At 49.5% G+C, this 22,710-nt stretch overlaps 1 protein-coding gene and 1 long non-coding RNA gene across 4 annotated transcripts in view; both read left to right on the forward strand.

Annotated features, from left to right (window-relative positions):
* Positions 1-3,063, forward strand: part of PITPNB (phosphatidylinositol transfer protein beta) — a 35,900-nt gene extending 32,837 nt beyond the window's left edge. The window contains exons 11-12 of one of the 2 annotated variants that reach the window (XM_055711432.1): positions 149-233; positions 1,126-1,189. In XM_055711432.1, the coding sequence (XP_055567407.1) occupies positions 149-196 (48 nt within the window). In that variant the 3' untranslated portion in view covers positions 197-233; positions 1,126-1,189. Of the gene's footprint in view, positions 1-148; positions 234-1,125 lie in introns of both variants that reach the window. The other variant, XM_055711426.1, reaches the window with a different exon arrangement.
* Positions 3,064-4,144: 1,081 nt separating this feature from the next.
* LOC129735257 (uncharacterized) lies at positions 4,145-16,205 on the forward strand. 2 transcript variants are annotated; one of them, XR_008730674.1, is made up of 4 exons: positions 4,145-5,400; positions 6,512-13,233; positions 15,018-15,098; positions 15,487-16,205. It is a non-coding gene; the product is annotated as an uncharacterized LOC129735257 (long non-coding RNA). The 2 variants fall into 2 exon arrangements; XR_008730673.1 differs by having other exon boundaries at positions 4,145-13,233.
* The last annotated feature ends 6,505 nt before the right edge of the window (positions 16,206-22,710 follow it).

Genomic DNA, 22,710 nt, shown 5'->3' on the forward strand with positions numbered 1-22,710 from the left:
AGACAAACCCTCAGCTGTAGCTTGAGGCTGGTTCTGGTCCTGGCCAGGGAAAGGCGGTCCTGGTCATGTAGGTTATTACTTCTCTCTGACTAACCAACAGCGTGATAGGTTCTTTATGTGGTAGCTCACAGTTTTATTTTACGTTTAGATGCGTAAGAAGGGTTCCGTTCGAGGCACTTTGGCTGCTGACGTCTAGAGGAGTTCTCTGTAGGTTCTGAGGCAAATCAAGCTGTGTAAGTCAACTGCTGGATGGAAAAGGAGAAAAGTGATTAATGTTCTGATGGATGGGAATTGCTGGCAGAAATCACCTGAATGGACATTATCCATATAACACTTCTGGGCCTTACCTCCCTCCTGTTTGATAACCTTGTGGTGATCAACATGTGGAGATGACCCTTGGTGTCCAGGGTGCACAAGAGACCTCCTGTGCTGGGGGCGCTCGCTGCGGTGGCAGGACGCCTGCGGTGTTGGCCACCTCCCCTGGTCCTGCCTGCTTACCCAGCGCAGAAGCCCGCTGTGCGTGACCTGTTGGTGTCACTGCTGGCACTGAGCTCTGAAGCCCACAGGTAGTCTTCTGGGCACAGATCAGAGAAGTCGCGAGCATCATTCTGCTGCACACCCAGCAGCAAAGTGATACGTGGACTTGGTCCATGTAATTTAGGGAAACCATGGGCTGTAGTCGTCAAAGCCTGTTAAGTCCCTGAAATTCAGTTCCACCCAGATACTTACAAATTGTTACTAAATTGTGTTAAAACTGTTACTGCAGGAAACGGGTTGTCCCTGAGTTGCCAGCTTTTGAGTGCGCGTGTCCAGTACTTTGCTGGGGGTGTTTCCCGCCGTGACTGTTTTAATGCTGCAGATGGGGTCCCCAGCCAAAGCGTTTTTAAAATCCTGCTGATTAGTGTGGGGCTCCTCGGAGACTGGAGCTGCTGTCCGCCACTGAGCACAGCACCCAAATTAAGATTCCCTAACGAGTCTTGCATTGCTTTGGTGTGATTTGCTCAGTCCTGGTGATGTTTTGACTGCTCTGCCCTACTTTTCTTGGAGATTAATAAAACTGCCTGTTTGGAATTTGCCGTTTGAGGAAACTATTAATGCTTAATTATGTATTTTCTCTCTCCACAGTTACGTAATCAAGGCCAAGTCAGAGGAACAAGTGCTGCCAATGATGAATGATGATGGATTTAACCGTCACATGCAGTGTTGATATACAAATGTGTGTGTGGATGCATGATTATTTGTATATAATTATATATACGCACATGCATACTGAAGGGGGTTGTTACAGTGTCTCCAGGGTACTATACCTGTCCTCAGCAAAGATTCAAAGGAAACTGCTTTCATTATGTATACCCGAAGCAAATAAAAATCAACTGAGTAATGTCATTTAAAGGATGAATTATGCTAACTGGTATGTTTCATGAATGTCAATACTGGACCAATTTATTCCCTACTTGTGTTTTTTTCCTGTCTTGAGTCACTCTGCTATAACTTGCCCCATATCTCATTGTAAAGAAACAGATTCAAATAAGTTAATTTCAGTTTTGTGTCTTCCCTATGTGGTTATTTTTGGAATAGGAACAATGAATGTATTTATAGCTATTTATTTCTGGGTTGTCATTATCCTATAGTCGAATCAGAAAAAAAAAATTTCTATTAGTGGAAATTGGAAGACTTTTACTGTTGAGTAAGTTTAACCCAAACTTTACCCATTCACTGATTTAAAAGGAAAAAAAATCGTGTTTTATTGGACTTTTGTACATTGAATTGCTAATGTTTTTTCTTCATTAAAATTGGCAAGATTAAGGAAAAATGGCTTGTGATTTATAAAATAAATGCAACTTGAAATTTTCCAGAAGCTGGCTTTTTTAGACAAAGATACTGGCAATACTTGTAGACTATTTCAAGTGTATCTGTGGACGTGGAGGGCGATGGTAGCCCTTCCCTCAAGTGATGCTTCCTGTTAATGAAATCGCTGTTCTCCAGAGTTTCACTTTGGAAGCTATGCAAATGGTCTTGATTTCACACACATTACGCAATGGGATATAATTGTGATTTTAGCTCTTTTCATGTTGAAAATACACTTTAAAAGAGATGTATACTTTCAGATATGATGAAAGTTTAAATTGTAGCATCTGACATATTTCTCTGATATTTGTTAGGAGTAGACACGTAAAAGAAAAGATGGTATAATAAAGACCTCCTGTAGATAATTCTCAAATAGGGGAAATGTCTTCAGCATTTTTTAAGGAACTATTCAGAGCATATCATAGATGTATATTATCAAAATGCTTGCTAGATCAGAAACGATTATTTTAAAAACACTAGTTAGATAAAGTTATATTAATGCCTGGTTTCCTCCCAGCATCCCCAGAAGCCTCGGTGGGGTGAACCTTGCTTAAGCTTCCATCTTCATCATCTCACATACCTCCAAGTACTTTGACATCATTTTGGACCTACTTTGCTTACAAGAGGAGTGATCTGATTTTCATTACAGTCAGTGACAAAATCTTCCTAAACTTCCAGGGTGGGCCAGGTCTGCCGTGCAACTTGCCCTGCCTGCACGCCTGTCTGCTGTGAGTGCCAGGCACTGATGTGTCTGCCAGCACGCGGGCATCTGTCCCTCTCCGGTGTAATTGCACCCTCCCACCCTCTGTGTTGCGAAATTAATTTTTTTTTTTTTCCTTTCTGGATTGGTAGTTAAATGGTTTTGTCCTCTGTACCATCAGGAGGTTGGTTTTGTAAATGTACATAGAGAGATGCGCACGCATACATGCACACGTACCATTTGACAAGTGTGAGCAGCCAGGAGGGCTGTTGCACACCTGGAACCCAAGGGCTCGGTTCTCTCTTCAGCGCTGGAATGCGAATCCCGCTGCCGTTGATGTGAGTCATAACGCAAACTGAGGGAAAGGGACCCTACAACTTTCATGTTTTTGGACTAGTGAAAACTTGAGAGAATCTTGTAGTGAATGTAAAATGTTTAGTTTACTTTGGCAGTCTCTGGTGTGACCTACAGTAAAACAGTCAATGAAATTTAATTAAATAAATTTGATCATAAAATGCTCTGTCTCTTGTCTTAGGTATTAGTATTTGCAGTTCGCTAATGAGCTGGCATTTAGTTTTATTGAGCTGTGTGAGAAGCTTGGAAGTCCTCTAAGGATGCGCTCTGGCGGCCGTGAGCTCAAACCTGGCGGGGGGAGGGAAGGGCTGCTTGTGATTTTTCTTTTGTTTCAGGACTCCAAGCTGAGCAATGCGTATTTAGCTGGAACCGTGCCACTATCTAGAGGAGGATGAGTTCCTTTTGCTTTTGTTGTGTATCATGACTGCCTACCTTAACGTGCCAGGCTGACAGTTTTGCAGACACTTGGCGTTTGATGCTCTCAGTCTGCAGCAGCTCTCTGCCTGTGGCCGTCTTCGTCTGTTACAGCTGCTGCTGATTCTGCATCTTGCCCCTGCGCTGAGAGGATGGTCCTGCTGTGCGGAGAGGACAGGATGGAGGCGCGGAGCTCACCTTGCCCGGTGTGGAGGCGGCTGTCTGAGCACAGTTTCCTCCGGAGCGAACAGCCGCTCTGGCAGAACCTGAGGGAGCAGCACATAAATTTGTGGGTCTCTTGGCAAGGATGGCTGAGAAACCTTTCAAGCTGGGGTAAGATCATGTGAGTATGGAATATGTATGTATGGCGTGTGGGGGAACGGCTGCGCAATTCCAGGCGGCACGTTCAGTCTGGTGTCGGTGATGCGCAAGGCTTCAGAACAGACTTTTGGAGAAATAATTAGAAACGGATTAAGTAATGTAAAATTAACATAGGCAGCTGCCTCATCGGGTGGCACCGGGTGGCTGTTGGGTACCAGAGTGCTTGCGGTAGTCCCAGGCAGGACGTGAAGCCACTCAGTGCGCCCGAGCTGGAGTCTGGATGGGAGAAAGGGTTGCGGGCAGTGGGTGCTGATGCGGGGGTCCCTGCCCAGCTGATCCCATTCTCTGCCCTGTTGGCTCCCGCCGGCAGGCTGCCCTTGCTTCGCAGGCTGGTGGCTCCCAGGCCAGCACGGGGAGGGCAGCAGGGCAGCTGGGTGGGGAAGGGGCTGCCGGCGGGGGTGGGTGTTGGGGTTGGGGTTGCTGCCCAGCAGCGCTGGCCTTCCCCAGCTGCATTGCTGATGGGATGCATCTCCAATGGGCTACGTCTCCCGGTAAGGCCTCAAGACGAGGAGCAGGAGCTCGCTAATGCTGATTAAAACCATCGTCCCAGGGGAGGAGAAAATGAGAAATGGATCACGTGCTGCTGGTCTGCTGAAGGTGCTGGATTTCAGAGAGCATCTGTGATTTTTAAAAGCTTTTTTGAAAAGACATAGTCATTGTTGGGTAGCGCGAGGTCCTCTCGCTCCCTGATCAGGCCCCAGAAAGTGCTGCGATAGCTGCAGGGTGGAACAGGAGGAGCCTTTGTGTTTGGTACGTACAGGACTGAAGCTTGCCTCGGTGTCCCGTTGGAAGCTGGCTCTGGCCTCCCCTCCCTGGCTTCAGTCTTCTTGTAACGGAGCATCCCAGGAACGACCTGGTCTTTTTGTCAAGTATTTTAAAATAATATAACTGCTGTAGTGAGGGAGAAACGATCAGAATTGTGGCAGGAAAAAAGCAGTCTGTGCAATCATGGAACTGATAAATTACAGAAAGGCTTAAGAGCAGCGGCTGGAGATTGCAAGGCACTTTGCAGTTTTTACAACAGCTTTACTTTTTACTTTACAACAGTAACTTTTCCTCTCGGGTCCCAGCTTTCAGCCTTTTTTGATGAAAGTTTGAGTTAAACCGGCATCGGCATTGCTGCTCGGCATTGCCTGCAACAAGGCTTTACTCCTGTCTTCTTTCCCCCTCTTCTCAGCACTCGTTGCACATGAGCTCTTGCTGTCAAGGTTGCTGGCACTGGGTTTGCTGCCTGTCCCTGCTGAGCAGCAGCGCTGGGGGTTTGCCCCCCCGACCGCAGAGGCTGCTGCTTGGCTGCAGAACGGCCGAGGGATGCGGAGCATGGTGGGGGCAGCTGGAGCAGGAGCTGCTGTCCCCCCTAAGCTCTGGGACATACGGTGGGTGCGTGTTACGGGATGCTGGGAGTGATGCGTTAGTCCAGAGAGGTATCGCAGAGGCACAGCATCTCTCTGCAGCCATGGGTGAAGGGGGCAGAGGGTCTCGCCCTGATGCTCGGTCCGTGTGGGGAGCGGGCTGGCTGGCAGCTGCGGCAAGAAAATGGTTCAGAATTGACTGTTGGTTTTCTGCTTTCAGCAGTGAGTGTGTCAGCAGGAAGGATGCTTGTTCTACCTGAACAGAAGTCAAAGGGCTGGATGTCAGATAGGAAGGAGGATGCAGGTGCCTCCATCCCTGGTCTGGCACTGGCAACCTGCAGCCAGCAGCAGGTAAAGCTCCTTGCGGGTGGCACTGAGGCAGGAGCGGGTGCACGGAGACCCCCTCCATCTGGGTGCCTGGGCAATTCACAGCTGCCGCTCAGTGTCGGGGGAGCAGGAGCGTGTAAAGTTGGGGTGTTTGGTCCCGCGGGGGGCAGCAGGAGGGAGGCACCGAGCCCCAGCCTGGCTGGGAAGAGCCCTGCGTGCTCTGGGCTTGGTGACACCCCAACCCCTGCCTTCAGGGACCTGGGGTTTGGGCAGGCACATGGTGATGGGCAGCGCTGTTCACATGGGGTTTTTTCTTGGTGGAAGGCTCAGAGCAAGGAAGTGCCCCTTCCTCGGGGAGTTTCTGAATATGTAACACAAAGCCTGAACATGACACAAGCTGAGCAGTGCTTGGTGGCTCCGACAGCGTTTGGCTCTGTGTGCAGCCTGCTCAGGGTGAGCGGGGCGAGTTTCCCACAAACATGTTTCCAGGCCGGTCTCCGGACCGATGCTCCCATGTGAGATGGGTTCTCCAAAGGGCTGTTTGGCACGGCGGAGCCCTCGTGGCTCTGTTAACTGCCCTCCCACATGGGCACGGCTCCACTCTCGGTGGGCAGATTTCTGCCTGCTAAGGTTCCGTAATCGCCTGCTATAAATTGAAACTTGTATGGCTCCTTTTGGTAAATGCAAAATGGAATTATTTTATTTTTACTACACAGCTTGTTTAGCTTCCAGATGGCAAACCAACATGAAGTAATGGAAGTGCAACATAGTTTTGTTATAATGGATATGTAAACGTGATATTTATTCACTGCAATAGACTGCTGTGAACCATATTCCAGCAGTAACCTTTTAAATCCATCACTTGGCTGCACATAAGTGTGGTCTAAAAGGGACTTCTAAGGGATTTGTTTTTTTCTGGAGGATTTTTTTTAATCATTGAAAAGAAAGGGGAGTGTTTTCCATCTTTTGCCTTAATGTGTGGACTGGGAAACGTCAGGAAAAAAAAAATCTGAGATTTGTGTTTTGGGATTTTGGGTGTGTTGGGTTTTCCAGCCTAACGCCTTTGTAAGCACTCTCTGAGCAGTCTGAAAACGTCTCCAGTAAGACAACTTACTATGAATTTCCCCAAACTCAGTTGATTCAGCTGTATTTAGGAGCTCCATCATCTACTTGGCGGTGCTCTGGCTCCTCTGTGTCGCACGCCACCGGCAGGGGTGAGCAGAGTCACCCTTCCCACCGCTTGGGGATTTCTGACTCTGGCGCCACCCGTTTTGATGGGTCCATCACCACCAAATCTGCATTTCCAGAGGTGAGCATCTGTACTTAAAGTATAATTATTCCTCCTCTTCACTCTTTGGAGCAACTATTCCACCATTTTTGTGAACAAGCGGGGCAGGCTGCACTGCCTGTTTCCCCTTTGGGTGAAGGTGCCGAGGGCACCGAGATGATCTCCCGGCAGGACCGGTGGGGCTTAGTGCCAGGTCACTTGGTTACTTGTTGTTTCTCCCCCTGTTTTTAGCTTCTTTAAAAGAAAAAAAAAAGCCGAGCCCCTCTGAACATTACTTCGGTGGTGTCACTCCTCGGTGTACACAAGTGCTGTGGCAGGAGCGGTGACACTGTCTGCTGGGCCCTTGCGGAACCGCCACCCGCACGCTGCCTGTGCCTGCAGCACCGGCCTTGGCCCTCTGGCACCACCGTGAAAAATTGGCACGGGATGGGCAGGGATGCGGGTGTGAAGCACCAAGCTGACAAAGTCTAAGCAAGAAAGAACCCCCCCAGCATTTAATTAAACTTGAGGAGAAAATGGCTCCAAATGAGCCGCTGCCCATGTGTGGTGGGTCCCGGGGGAGCTTCCCCCTCCCCGTATCTCCCACCTCATTCCCTGCCCTCCCGGGGTCCGTCTGCACGGGACGGTTGATCCCACAGTCACGGGGCAGCGCAGGCATTTGAGCGGGGCTGCCTGCGTGTGCCTGAGGAATGGAGGGACTGCGCTTCCACCGAGACAGCGTGCCCACTCACCGCCCGACCTGCCTCGGGCGCCCAGGCATGAGCCAAGCCCACGGCACCGACACCAGCACCGGGGCCTGCTGGGGGCCGTCGTGGCTGAACCCAGCAGGTGCATTGGCGTCAGACGGGGAGAGCAGCCACGGCGAAGGTTCCTGCTGTCCTGGGGCTCCAGAGGGACAAGGGGCCGTGAGCAGCCGCCGGCACTTCCCTGCCCGTCAGTCTCCCTTAAAAAATGTATTTCATAAAGCTTTTTCCCCAGGCGCTGGAAATTTGTGTTTCAGAGGAAAACTCAGAAATTTTCAAGTACGAGGCAAGGCTCCTGGCCTCCTCACCTCTGGAGGATGCAGCCTCCTGCAAAGTTTTTGTTTTGATGTAGCAAAACCCCTGTGAGCTGAGGATAGGTATTAGAGCCCTTTCGTCTGTCAGGTCACCAGTTTGTGTCTCGAGGACCTTTTCCCAGTCTCCTGAACCAGCGACAGAGTCTTGGAGCAACTGTAAATGCTTTTTAAACTGTCCTTAACCTCTGTGCTGATTTGGGCTACAAGGAAGAAAATGGAAACATGCTAAAAGAACTACATATAACTCAACAAGGTGCCTATCGATAGAAGTTCAACACCTTTGTTTCTCTTAGGACACCAGACCACATGGAAGTGTACAAATAAATGCCTCTGAGAGATGCACAATAGGGAAGGGGGATGGGAGGAGGTTTCCACATGTGGGCATGTGCCAGAGTGGGAGCATGGGCACAGGGAACGCTGGAATTGCAAGGGCCTGCCCTTACAGTTTGCTGCGATGGCACAAATCTCTTTGACGATTTATTGAGGATTATTTAACCACCTGCTGAAAAGCAGTTGTTCTGGCTGGACTCTCACTGACCGTGTGAAACAGTAAGAGGGGGAGAAAAATGGCTGTGAAGGATTTGTGTTGTATTTCCATAGCGCTTCTAAAAAGTGAAATGGATTCAGTTCCTGCTGTGCTTAGGCTACCCCTCCACAGGGCAAAATCCTGCTCCGGAACAGTTTTGCAAGACTGAAAGCCCAAATCCTGCTCCTGTCCCCCTCACTGGGACTGGACCAGCTTTCCGCAGAGGTGCGTGTGGTTCCCACCGGTACTGGCGAGCACAGTGCTGAGAGCACTCGTGTCCGCACCAGCAGCTCCAGGAGCAAGCAGTTGGCTCTGGGCTGTGGGGGTCCAGCCCAGCCGGTGCCACAGGCTCAGCGCTTGCCATCAGCAGCTGGGCTGCGATCATGAAAAATGCGTCTGGGTCTGGTAAGCCAGAGGGATGAACGTCAGGGCAGGTGATGGGCTGTTGGCAAGCCAAGGTGAAGGCTCCTGCATGGCCAGCCCTGTTCCTGCCTTGGGGCTGCTCCTGCAGCATCGGGTGGTATCAGTCTAAAATGTTACCCTGCCGCGTGCAGCTTCTGCTTTCTGAGCTCTTGGTGGGTCTGTAGTTGTAACACCTCAGCACGCTGCTATTATCTGCCAACATCCACCGGCAAAAGCGGAGGATGAATGCTGCTCCTGTCACCCCACACCTTCATGTTTGCAGCACCTGAGCTTGTGACCGGCAGAAGGCTGGCACCGGCGGGCGCACGCCTCAGGATGGTCACGGAGTGTTGCATGGGCAGATAATCCTGTGTCAGGTGTGGTGGGGCTGTACAAGCGCTTCCACCTCTTTGCTTTGCCCCCCTTGAACCCTGGAGCAGCGTTGCCTTAAGGCCTGACTCCTGCTCTGGTCTGAAGCGCGCCTGACAGATGGATTTTAACATCGTGACCCCTCCCCAAAGAGCTGGACTAAGTGTGTGCTTCGCTTGAAATGTTGAAATAGTATGTCTATGCTTGTCAGGAAGAATAAAATAGCTTTGTAACTTAGCAGAAGCTTGCACCGTGTTTCCCTCAGCACTTAGCTCTGCAGGCGCTGGCAGCAGCGCAGCAGCTCCGTGTTAAAGGAGGATGTCGCTCGGGGTTAATCAAGGCAGGGCGCTGGGTGCTGGCTAAAGCCTGAGGTCTGCAGGGACCCAGAACGGAGCTGGCACAGCGGGGAGGTCCCTGGTGGTTTGTGCCTTGGGGGGCTGCAGCCCCAGAGGCACTGGGCTGTGCGGGGCACATTGGCACGAGGGTGGGCTCCTGCAGAACGAGCTGCTGCTGAGGCTCCATGGGAATAGCGCCTTGTTTGTGTTGGGAAGCGGAGAGAGAGCTCCGTCGTCTGCCAGAGCAGCTGGCATGGCGGGCTGAGGGCACGCACGTGGCACGTCATGGTCAGCAGTGCCCGAAGGATGCAGGTGCGACCCAAACCAGTCTTCAGCGACACTGACCACCACGTGGTGCCTTTAGGTGCTGTCATCCTCACCTGAGAGCTGTGATTTTAGGAGAAAGGCTGGTGCTGGCTGGTGTGCTGGGGTGAGGTTTGAGCACCAGGTGGGTGTGCGGTGGCCGTGGCTGCCAGTCGGGCTCCGTCCTGCTATGAACAGCCGGAACGGCCTATCAGCAGGTGCCAGATTCCTCCGGTCTCGGTTCCTTTTGTTCACCATTGCTGTTTTCAGCTGATCATCAACTGATTTCAGCGTCTTCCTTCTGTGTCGGCCTGCTCAATGTATGAGCAGCACCAAGACACCCACAGCCCTTTCCCACTGCAGGGACCTGTATTTCTTGCAGACACCTCTGCTTCCCCAAGACCTCAGTGCACACTTGGGCATCTCGCTCCTCTCTCTGCTTCCCTTCTAACCAAACCCTAGAAATACCACTTCGTGTGTCGTGGCCAGCAGAGGTGCAGAGGGCTCTGCAGAGCCCCTGGGTGGGCAGGGACGCACAGCGCAGACCCTGCAGGTTTGCAGAAAGCTGGAAATATTGCATGTGGCTGGAGCCCTTGTCCCCAGGGCCATCCTGGGGGTTGCTGCTGCAGCTCTGCCCTACCTGCAGGTAGATGCAGGCATGTGTGGGTGCTGGTGCCAGCCCTGTGAGGCTTTCTGCCCCTGCACATCCTGCTCTCAGGTGCTCTCGTCATATTTTTGGCTGAGAGGAAGAAGTTGTGGCTGATCTGTGGTTAGAGCAGTTGACGTTTCTGTGTATCGCTAAATCATAATTGCTGGGTTGGAAATGATAGAACATTAAAAATTAAATGCCTATGTGGGTTACGCTGGGGGACAGCACCTCCCCACACGTGGCTGGTGTTCATCCCTGCAGAGGCGTGGGAGGGTTTGGAGACGGTTGATACGTGGAAAAGCCTGGTGATGTTAAAACTGTGTTTTGTTACATTGTGTATTGGTGGATAAGGTCTAATAGCTTTTATTTGCTCTTCCCTGGCAGACCTGTGGTGTATGAATATTAATGCCTTTCACACAAATGTGGAGGGTTTAGCTCTTTTCTAGGTTACGGCGCACAGAGCTCCTTAGGTGGGCGCAGGTGACGTGCTGCAGAGGTGCATCAGGAGCTGCACTGAGCGACGGCGAAGCTGGGAACTGGAAAACTGCCAGCACCTCCCTCCTACAGTGACCAGTCCAAAGGAAAAAAAGGCTGGAGGTGGCCAGAAGTGCTCGAGGCAGTTCTGCAGCAGCCACCGGCTGCCCGTGACTTGCCGGGTTCAGGTGCAGCAGCCAAGAGTGAAACCTCTGTTGCTTTTGGGGCTTGTTTGTCCTTTGCCACTGTCAGGTGTCACTACCCACCTGTAGTTTTGCTAGGGCAAAGCTTTCTAAAAAAAAAAAAAAAAAAAAAAGCATTTGATTAGCTTAGTTTGCAATGTTCATGAGATTTTTCAAAGGTATTTCCTTTTTGAAAAGTTCTAACGTGTTTGTTTTGCAGATGCAGCTGCCCCTTGCTGGCTTCCTCCCGGAACAAAGACCACCAAGGTCCACTCACTTCTTGGTTTTGTAACCACACCACTAACGGCATTGCTACAGCTGCAGGGCCCCGCCAGCCTGCAGCTTCCTTTGCGATCTGGCAAAACTTGCTGCAGTGAAAATGAAATACCTCAGCGGTGACGGGGGTATTTTGTTCTTGCAACGTTTCCTGCCAGTGCCAGAATCTCTGCAATGCGAAATATTCTCTTACAGTCAACATACTCTAAATCAAGCTTTAGTAGGGCAGCTTGTTAAAAGGCACAAAATCTTTATTTTATATCATTCACACACACAGTGTAAACTTCAGTTTTGGTCCTGTGGTTCCTGCAGTAAATACCTCCCTCCCCAGCCTCTGTTATAAAGCACTAACAGGTCACACCTGGTGCATAGTACCTGGTGAGAAGAAAATCAGAACATGTCTCTGATCACCACAAGCCCATCAGCAAAACCTTTTCCTCATGTGTCTGATGATTAGCCAGCTTCCTCAAAAAGGATCTGCAGCTGACATTAATCAGCATGGAATGTTTGCTAATTGCTTCTGCTTTAAAATAAATACAGATATACCTGTGGAAGCAAAAGAGGAGGCAGAGTTCTAGCTGAAGCACTGTGGGTACAGCAGCATGTGGTGGTGTATCGCTCCCAGGAGCTTTTGTAGTGTGTATTTGTTTTGTCACTGCACAGAAATGTATCTTCTTTAAAAATTTGATTCCTGAAACTTTATACTAGTAAATAGTCTTTGATTTGAAGCTCTTGGTAGCAGAATCAGTATTTACAGTATTTTTTGCAATTTATGCTGTTCTGTTTATGCAAAAAATACTCCTGCTCCATTTGAGGTAGGAACAAATGTGATATATTCCATGAGTTTCCAGCAGATGAAAGAAGCAAGATAAGTAAGATTTAAACGTAAGCATTAGACAATTTCCTAATATGACTGCTGAAACAGTCATATATGGCAGATACTTTTGAGTACCTCAGGATTCAGCATATGTCATACAAATAAACAAGCATTATCTATTGCTTCTAAATTTCCATTGACATTAATGTTCTTTTCTGATGGACTAACTTGCCTTTATTTAAAAAAAAAACAAACAAACTGGTGAAATTGGTGAAATGGATTTGCTGATACAGAATTATGAAAATGAGGTGTGTGTCTGTATATATATATGTGTGCATGCACACACACCACTCGGCGAAGTTACTCGCAGTTTTTCTGACTTGCCTTTGTACGTTTCTAGCTAAGTTACATTTCTGAATACAGCATCTGTCATTAGTTTTGTGTTGTAACTTTCCCTCTCTGTGCGTGTTTGTATCAGAAGTCAGAGCAGGCAGAAGCCAGGCTGTTCCAATTTTGAGACTGCATCATAAACTTTTAGCACAACAGAAATATAAATAGTATTCAGTCGATTAGAGGATCTTCTTATCTCGAAAGCATTTACATTGTAACTGGGAAATATTAGCTCACTGCACGTAATACATTCCTAATTGCTAGAAAACATTTTAAAACCCTTTCAGATGTAGGTTTTAGGAACAAGTATCTCATGGGGACAGACTCCAGCATTTCCAAATAGTCAGGGCTGACAAAATGAAATACGGGCTGTTACTCTGCAACTTCTGCTAGATGAGGAAAAATAACTGAGCATTTGTTACACAGTCTTCAAATTCCAATAAAGCCTTATCTATAGCGTCTTGTGCTCTATTATGCAGTATCTGTGTTGGGCAATTAGCTAAAGCAGACATTTATTTTCGCTTTCCATTAATTTGTAGATAATTGCGTCTCCCTAAATTAATGTTAGCTGTAGGAAATGGTGATGCATTGTGAAAGCCCAAGCCATCCTATCCCTTTTTTAGGTCCAGCCTTGACGTCCCGGGGTCATCTCTGCTTGCAGAATCAAGTGAAGGAAGGACCATCCTGTTTGCAGCTGCGCTGCAGCAAGCAGCTGTTGGACACGTTTGGATGTTTCAGTGGGTTTGAAGTGGCAGTGGCCACACAGACAAGAAACCCCATCTCAACCAAGTGAGTATTTTCTCACTTGGAAGAGGAGCCAATATTTTGGCAGCTTCTGGAGCTTTTACTCCGGAAAAATGCACACACCAAATGCCTCAGGCGGCGGCCGAGGGCTCCAGCCCCGCTCGGAGGAGGACCAGCTCTGAAGCAGGGTCAGGTCAGGCAGTGCTGTGTCCCACCAGGATGGGGGGTGTCCCCCGGCTGCCAGCCTTCCTGGTGGGGGCTCTGGCCTGTGCCCCCTGGGTGCCGCAGGGGCGAGCCCAGCTCCGTGCAGCAGGCGGCAGCGACCGGGGGCTCTGCTGGAGGCACCACTGCCCTACGGATGGCTCACATGGCAGGAGAACCTACTGATTTTGTGGTTGGGATCAAATGATCTATGGAGAGGCTCTGGATAATTTTATGGGACATCTTTGTTTCTTCTGATGTAGAAATGTGTCATTTTCTATAAGCTCACATTTTGTAGCAATGACATTTTTCCCAAGGGTCTTTTTTCTGAGGAACTCTGCTACAATTACTTGAAAGACTTTTTCTATTTTCATATTTTTATTTTAACAAAATTTTTCAATAAAACATAGTGGTAATGATTGCTACCCTTTTGTTGACCACTGCAAAAATTTCAGTGGCTGCTATCAGTGTTTTTATATTAATCTGACCGAGAAATTTAATTGTTTTGTAATGATTCTTCAAAACCCAGGGTTGTTCTGAGGTCATGCACAAAGGACTTGGTCCCAACCAACACAGTGGCTGGAGAAAATGAATAGCTCTCTGCAAAGACAGCTCGAGCTAGTGCTGCCGGGCGACTGAAGGCTCTCGGAGGTGCTCCCGTTCTCTGCTCTGCCCGTTTTCCACCCCTGCCCCCAGAGCGCTCTGCCCCCCACTCCCCGGCCCCAGGCAGGGCTTGCGGTGGCGATTGCAAAACTGCAGGCACATTCACTATTTATGCCTCTGTCATTAATTAATCTTTCTACGAGTTTCCTTTGGGGAATGATATTTCTTACATGGGCCACTGGCAGCGGGGAGAAATAAAAAAAAAAAGAGAGAGTGCCTGGGATGGTGCCGTGGTTTTAGAGCAAAGTCTGAAACTTGGGGCTGTAACTGTGATTTTTTTTCTTTTTTCATTCAGTGCATACAATTCAATAGTCTTCTCTATTGAATTATGTCTCAACAGAGACATCAGAAAAATAATATCTTTGTAGTTTTGTAACTCTTTTTACTAAAGACTTTTTACTGGCTTGAATTTATATGGAAAATTAATTTTAATCAAGAGCAACTAATTGTTAAGACCATAGTGTTGCCTGGCAAGGTTTGACTCAGCCTTATTCACACTTGGGCTGGAAATGAACAGTTTAAAGGGAACTTGCCAAAGGAGGGAAAGCATTCTTTGCATGAGGAAAAAAGAGTGTCTCTAAGATCTGAGGAGGGTGGGAAATGAGACAGACATTATCTAGAGGACGGTGACTGCCATGCCTCATGCCTCTTACCGGGGCATGTAGCCACTGGGGATATTTTATCCACTGCTACCCTGGATAGCCTCCTCCCCTTCTCGTTACCTGCTGCCAAACCACGCCAAGAGCAAAGTTCTGGCACTTGCCATGATTTAAAAGAAGGATATGTCAAACCCAGCTTTTGGAGGCATGCTTTCAATAACTTCCACCTGAGCATTGCCTACATGAGGACAGGCTGGACACTTAATTTGTCTTGAGTTCAAGGCTATGCGGGATCTTGTCTCACTTAGGCTGCCTCTGTTTGAGTAGTGGGTTATGGTTCTGATGTTCCTCCCCTTCCCTCCACAGAGATGCACCTGAAGTGGCTGTTTGAATGTAACACACACACCCCCAGGCAACAGAGACGAGAAGGATCTGCTAGTGCCGAGGGTATGTATTTTACGTTTTGCTTTACAATGCACTCTGCTGACAGAACCTGGAAGTAGTGTTCTTCTACTTGTTTTGATACTTGTTCTTGTACTTACTCTGCTTTGTTGCTCCTTCCCCCCACTTATCCTGGATGTGTTGTATTTTTTCAAAACGCCAGTCTCGGCGTGCATCAGCACAGCCTGGATGCACCAGCGTGTTACCCTGCAGGTCAGGATCTGCCTTCCGTGCTTCACGGCAGCCTTGGATTTCTCATTGCTATAAGCACAGTAAACTCAAATTTAGTTCTGAAACTTTATGTCCTCAGGTTGGAGACACGTTTCTTTCTAGCACCCATTCTACCTGGTTTCTTTAATTTTTCTGTTTAAAATTCTATGGCTTTCTCTTTTAGAATTGTGTATCCAAGGCCTGAACAAGAAACTCAAGGTATTTGAACTTTGCAGTGCTTCTCCAATCCCAGTTAAAATCCTGATACACTAATTCAACAAATTTTCTAATTTTAAATGCTTGGGTTTGACACCCTCTGGAACAGTACCTAATGCTGTTGCTTCTCCATCTCCCTCGGTTCTTGTGGCCACAGAAATGTGGTGCGAGGTAAATTAAGGGAAAGTGATTACAAGGACTTGTGAAAGATCCGGTAGTCACCAGCTAAACTGTATCATAAAAAGAACCGAAGTCCCTGAAAAAGCTTGGAAGCAAAATTGCTATAATTAAAAACTGAAAGCAACGACTTCGTAAAGAAGTAAACGAAGAGGCGGGCTCTTTGTAAATGATGATCTAAAAAGTGTTATGGGTTGTGAGACCTCATTTCAAATATATTCATTAAATAATATTTGAATCATTTAACAGTTTGAACTCTACTGCACTGCTAATATCTTCAGGGGATTTCCCGCCCCCCCCCCCAGTAACAAAGAAGTCTTTGTTCCTGCTCTGTGCTTGGGCTGTGCCTTGGATATGAGTTGGAAACCCGATAGCCTGACAGCGCTGCAAGGCTGGAGTACAATGTGAGTCTGCTTCGGGATTAAATCAGGCCTTTTGTAGAGGGATGCTGAGGGGCCATGTGATCCTGGAGAAGGATGGGTTATGGATGGCAGGAGATGTTTAACCCTTTGTGCCTGTGGCGGGGAGCCAGGGGGGGGTTGGTGCTTCGAGTCCTTGCGGGGGAGGTGGTGGCTGGCGCAGGGGTACCCGGGGCTACTGCGTGTGCCACTCGTCAGTAATTCCTGTCAAAAAGGCAAATAACGCCTTACCTGGCGTGGATGGAATCCAGCCCCGTGCGAAGGCCCAGGAGGAGCTGGGATCCCTGTCCAGGGGGTGTCAGGGCATCTCCCCACAGCCACAGACCCCCTCAGCCCGCTGCCTGCCCTGCCGTGCTGCCCACCGAGAGCCTGCTGCATTGGCACGGCTCTTCACCCTGCGCCTGGGCAGAGGCACTGGGGGGTTTAACCTGGACAAAACAGGACGACAAGCCAAGGCTCACCATCGCGAGTCATTCTGTGAAATCTCGTGGAGTAGCGTGATAAACAATAGATACAGGAGGGTCTACTTGCCGGTGGCTTTGCATTCTGGGCACCACGTTCTCAAGCGTTCCTCTTGCCCGCAGCTTGCTCCTCAGCCGAGGCTGGGCGGTTCAGTGGGCGTTAGGTGACAGTGAAAAGTGGGGATGCTCCGCTGTGGGTCCCCGTGGGAGGTTCTCCGGGAGACACCAATCTGGTCCATGCTAGGTGAGTTCTGCAAAACAGCGACATCTGAAACTGCATCTGACAGCCCCAGCTGCTCCCCCAGCGCGGTCCTGCTCTGCCTGGGCAGGAGGACACTGTCATGCGAGTGACAGAAGGGAAGGACTTGCAAAGGCAACGTGTAAAATGCCACGGGATTTTGGGATGTAAAAAGGAAGTGCTAAGGTGAACGCTCTCATGAAGTTAACACTTGGGGAAAATGAAGTCATCAGGACTTTACAAAACAGCCTCTGCTTCTCTGCTTTCACAATAGCACAATTTGTAAGACGATGAAAAATGAATTAATTTTAGTGGTTTGCTGGCATCACCCACAGTGAGCTAGACTTTCCAGATGCTCAAAGATCATTCCTGCTCCACCAAGCTTACATAAATTCCCACCTGGTTTAAGTTTAAGAAAACAACAGAACAAAGTCGATCATGCAAACTCCATCATAAAATACTGAGGAGAGTTAAATACCGATTATCCGTATAGAGAGGTACTATTTTTTATTTATGTTTCACTGAGTTATTTTAGGAAATATAAAACTTCTAGTGTTCCTGCAGCCAAACTAATTATTTTGTGCTACACATGTGATCTAATTTCTTTTTTCTGCCCACTGCAACCAAGTGTGTAACCCTACGGTGTGTGTTTTAGAGATGGGAATTTGAAGGGGGGAAAAAAAGCCCACAAGGTACATATACTGTAGTACAATCGTCATACATGGGGAAATTTGCTTTAGTGTTTCCTAGTGGTTTTACTAACTGTAATCTCAATTTTGTAAAATTTTAGCACTAGCCTGTTTCTTAATGATCTAAATTGGAAAAATCTAAATGTGTCCAGCATGTACACCCAAGTGCCCCATGTGCTGTAAAGGTTTTCACCTAAATGACATAAATGGGACCTAATATACTCGATGTAAAAAAAGCTGTTTGCAGCAATGGAAAAACATACCAATATTGTGAAAATACCATGATCCATACTGATCTGCCTGAAGAATCAAACAGGGAAAATACACAGCTTAAGGTTGCAGAGATGCAAAGAAACTAAACCAACCTTGCAGAGAAAACAAACGGGAAAATCCTTCTGAAGGGCTGAGTTCTGAAATTGCTGTCGGCTCCGCAGGAAACGACTGGAACAGTTTTAGTCCCTTAACTCTTATTATTCAGTTATGCATTTTTTAAAATGGGAAGCAGTCAAGTGTCTGAAGGAATTTGGTTCAAACTTTCCAGAAAACAACATGGTTGGCAAAACTAAGCATAAAATATTCACATCAGTGAGGCAAACTTTTCAGAAACTGAATGCAAAGCAGGTTTTACAGATGAAATTGTCTTTAATCTCAATTACTAAATAGTCACCTCCAGCCATTCAAGCAGGGAAGGACACAAAGCAACAGAGGAGGCTGGACTCCCGGACAGGTTTCCACCTTTCAGTGCACTCCCCAGTGCCTCCCAGCTCTGGAGGCCAGCAAGGTGGCTGCCCCTGAGCAAACCCCCCCCGGAGCCGCCAGACCCCCGTGTGACACAGCCCTTTGCCCGCTGCGGGCACAGCCTGTGCCACACAGGGCCCAGGGAGCCCCTGCCGGGGAAGAGCACTGCCGTACCCAAAACTCGGCCGTTTTTGGGAACTAAAGCAAGTGCACACAAGTAAACATCGTCTCCTCTGCAGGAATGCCTGTCCTCGTGCTGCTGCTCCGCCTTCGCCATGCTGTCACGCTCATCTCATTATTTCATATATTTCCCCCCCGAGTTGGTCCAGTCACCATGTTTGCTATAACTTTGAGAGAGAGGAGATGCAATAGTTTCCCTAACTTGCAGACAGAAATGTTGAAAACCTTTCTGATAATGTCAGCCACCAGGCGCAGAGACCTGCCCTTCAAAATATTCAAAGTCTTTTCATTGAATATCCCTGCTAGGAGCAGCAAACACTGCCAAGAAACAACTATCGGCTTTTTTTGCAAAGTAACTGTTGGGAGCCCATGCTCTAAAGACAGGAGTCATCACTTTGGCTGGTACACAACGTGTAGCAGCAACCAAATGCTTTTTTGTATTGTTCCAGATGGCTGCACTACCAAACACTGCACAGGCTATTTGGTAGCTAAAATTTATATACACCTGAAGCCTGACATATGAATGAAAAAGTATCCTTACAGAGCTGGGGGTATAAACACCACCGAAAGTAAGCTGTGGTTTTGCTCCATGGAAGGCTTTAAAAGGCTTGTCGCTAATGGCTAGCCGGGCTGAAGTTTTGCTAGCATATGGGCTTGTTTTGTACAGTTTATGTGGTGGTTTCTTCGTTAGATTCTCAGTGGTAATGAGCCCACACAGTTGATTGCTGCAGGGAGAAAAAAATCATTCTGAATAGGTTTGCTGAATAATTATGAACTGAGCTGAACTCTTACATTTGCTTACTAATTGTATGGTTCGTGATGTTTTATGTATGATGCATTCATTTTGTTAAAAAGGAATTATTTTATTTTTTTTTTTTTTGCTGAGCAGCAACTTTTCTCAGTGCAAGTTAAACTGGCACAGTGGAAAGAACTGAATTCAAGTCTGATGAATTGATGTTGTTTGAATTATTTTTTTAAAAAAACTCAGCCCCACCATTTGGTGTTCAGAGCTTGCAGTATGAAACCCCAAATTGTGCTATTGTCTTGAAAGTCGAAATAAATGAATCCCCTCAACTTTGGATTTGGCAGGAGTGATTACTATTGTTAATTTAGAATATAATCCCCTGCAGCTACAACTATTTAAATAATGCCTTTCCCTGCTTCCCCCAAGATGACCAAAGACTGAAAGTAAAAATATATTTTGTAAAATACACTTTTCAGTACTCGGTACAATTTGAGAGAGGCTCCCTTCTACTCGGCTGGGTGACTGTGACCCGTTGCGACCAAAGTGCTCCTGATGGTGCTGGTCACGGTCCAGGGGCAGCCTCCGGCCAGTGCTCCCCAACACTGGGAAGCCAGGAGGTGCACGGCAGGTTGCCAGCCCCAGGGCGCCTTTAGCCAGAACATGTTCCAAGTTAGAAAGCAGGGTTAAGCCGCCTTCTGACATTTAACAAACAGTGAAGGTTTACACCACGGGCCTGTAGAACGCTGCAGCTAGTATAGGACCTTGCCATTTTAATCACTATTTTTACTGTCAAAATATTTAGGTTGATACTATCTCCATATTTGCCATCGGCCAGTTATATGCCGCTGCTGAGCTGCAGCTGGATCTGGGCAGCGCTGCCGGTGAATTACTGTGCCGAAACCTCCAGCCTGGGAATTTGCTCCGGGCAGTCGGTGTTGCCTGGGCTGGCAGTGGAGGAGCAGAAGAGCCTTTGGGTGAAGCAGCCCGGGAAAGTCACTAGCAGCTGCTTGGAGAACCCAGTGGCCAGCCTCGCCGCTGGCCCTGGCAGGGACACCTGCAGCTCCGGCCGCTGGGCACAGACAGGAAGGAGGAGAGAGGAGGATCAACACTTGCCTGGAAGCATTTAAGCTGGTCAGCCCACGGCCCAAGGAAGTCGCTGTCCTAAGTGTATCCTCCTTCTCAGCATCGTTCTGCTTTTCAGGTAGACCATGCTTGCTCCACTTGAGGAACAAACCGAGTCTGAATTGCCTAGAAAATGCAAAGTCAATCTTCTAAATGAGTAAAAATCTGTCTTTTCTGAAGCGTTGGGTGTCTTCCATGGAAGGCAGCATTACAGGAGGTATCTATGAAAGGCACAACTCCCGGCCTTAGGAAAGAGCTGCGTTTTCAGAGAGGCCTGAGGTCCTTTTACATCACTAGAAATAATTCTTCCCAGCAGAATTCTAGTCACCTTACATGAGCGACTTTCTTCCACGCCACTTGTGATACACCTCTCATGGCACCCGCTGTGCGGAGCGATCAGACTGTTTCCCCAGAGAAACACCTGTACATAAACATGACAATGAAGCCATGATAAAAAGGGTCAACTGCAAATAAAACCCACCATGATTACAACAGTAATTCCCTCCAATAATACTCCAGACAGATATATTGTCCACCTGGCACGTAGCACTTTACATACGAAGTATCTTTTTAGGCCACTGTAGAGCAGACACACCAAAAGGAAAGAAAAAAAAGGGTTCTAGCTGTAGTAAAAGTGGTGTTACTCCTCTGAGGTAGACGCTCTGCTTGCCGATCTGTCCCAGCAAGAGCTGACCACGTTCCTTGCCCATGTTAAAGACTGACCAGCCGGAGAGCCTCAGCCCCACTGGGCAATTCTGTACTGGCAGGACATGCAGTAAAACGCCAATGTTGTTTTGGCTTGCAATGCTTTTACTTGTTCTGTTGCAGTTTTTTGACTGGCACTCTTAAAATATAATCCAGCTTTTTTTGTGGGTTTTTTTTTTTTATATATAATCCAGATTTAAATCAGATGCCATTTTGGCCGGTGAAATACCAGCTAATAAGCGAATGCTAGTTTACACAACTAATTATTACCATTTTGAGGCAGTAACAAATTAAAGTGAAGAGCCCAGTGCACTCCACGTATGTACATGGGATGAGCAGAGGTACCGCCATGCTGTGCCGTGCCGTGCCGTGCCGTGCTGTTCCTTCGAGCCCTGCAGGCTCAGCCTTGGCAGCCACAGCCCAGCGCTGGGCAGGCCTGCTGCTCTCACTGCTGAGACACCACCTCCTTGGGAGCAAAAGCCAAAGCACGTCGTTAATGCCGCTCCTGCAAGGAACAAACTTCAGAACGATCCGCTGTGTGACAGAGACATCGCTTCCGCACTAATAGATGTATCTCCTCAACAAAAGCATCCCCCTTTTCCCAAGTTCGGGAAGCAGTGCTATGTCTGCCGTGGGCTTTGTGTCCGGCATGTGCCTGCCTTGCTGCTGCCGAAGCCCACCTGGGCGCAGGGCATGCGTGCCCCACACCTAACACGCTGCCGGCAGCACGTCTCACAGCCCGGCGTGTGTGCAGGTGGAAGGAGGCCTGGTGGGCACACAGTGGGCACGCAGTGGGCATGTGGTGGGCACACGGTGGGCACATGGTGGGCAGGCTTCCTGGAGCTCAGTGCAGTGAAGGTCCCCATGCGCTTCAGAAGCCAGTTTCTCTGCTGGGCTAGGATCTGGCTCCCACGAAAGCCAGAAAGCTGTTCTGAGCATGGGAAGAGGGGCTTGGGGGGGCTGGGGGTGGGTGGTGTGTGTGTGTGTGTGTGTGTGTGTGTGTGAGCCATTGGGATGCCCCCGGCTACGTTAAACGCTGCCCCAAGGGACAGGTGCTGCCCTCCGGGGATGCCGCCGCTCTGCGCCCACCGGCGGGCCCCGGGGGCTGTCCCCAGCACACCCCCCCCCCCACCCCCACCCCCCTCACCCCCAGCCCCGAGCGGCCCCGGTGGAGAGCGGGCCGGGCGGTGACCGGGCCGTACCCCGGGGCGCTGGGCCGCCCGACGAGCGCGGCAGGACAGGCCGGGGAGGGTGGAGGGGCCGATGCCCCGAGGCGGTCCCCGCCGGGGCCCTGCCCCGTCCCTCCTGCCCGCCGTCGGGGGGCCCGGGGGCGCGGCTGCCTGCCAGCCAGGAGGGGGGGGGGGCGGCCGGGCGGCGGCGGGGGGGGGGCGGGCGCCAGGGGGCGCTGTGCCCGTTCGCAAGAGCCGGCTCCGACGGCGCGCACGCAGGCGCAGAGGGTGCGCGGCGGCAGCGGCGGGAGCCCCGGGCCCGGGCGGGACCCTGCCCTGCCCGGAGGGGGGGCTCCTGCCCTGCCCTGACCCGGGGGGCTGCGGAGCCGCTGTGGGCCCGGCCCGCTGCCGCTCTGCGGGGCCACAAGGGTGCAGGGGCCGGCGGCTCCCTACCCCCACACCCCGCCGCCGTGGGCGCCGTTCCCGAGCCCCCCCCCCCCCCCCCCCTATTCCTTTGTGCCGCTGCCGGGCCGCGCGCACTTCATTTTC

The sequence above is a fragment of the Falco cherrug genome, chromosome 1 (genome assembly GCF_023634085.1).
Source record: "Falco cherrug isolate bFalChe1 chromosome 1, bFalChe1.pri, whole genome shotgun sequence".
NCBI classification, from domain to species: Eukaryota; Metazoa; Chordata; class Aves; order Falconiformes; family Falconidae; genus Falco; species Falco cherrug.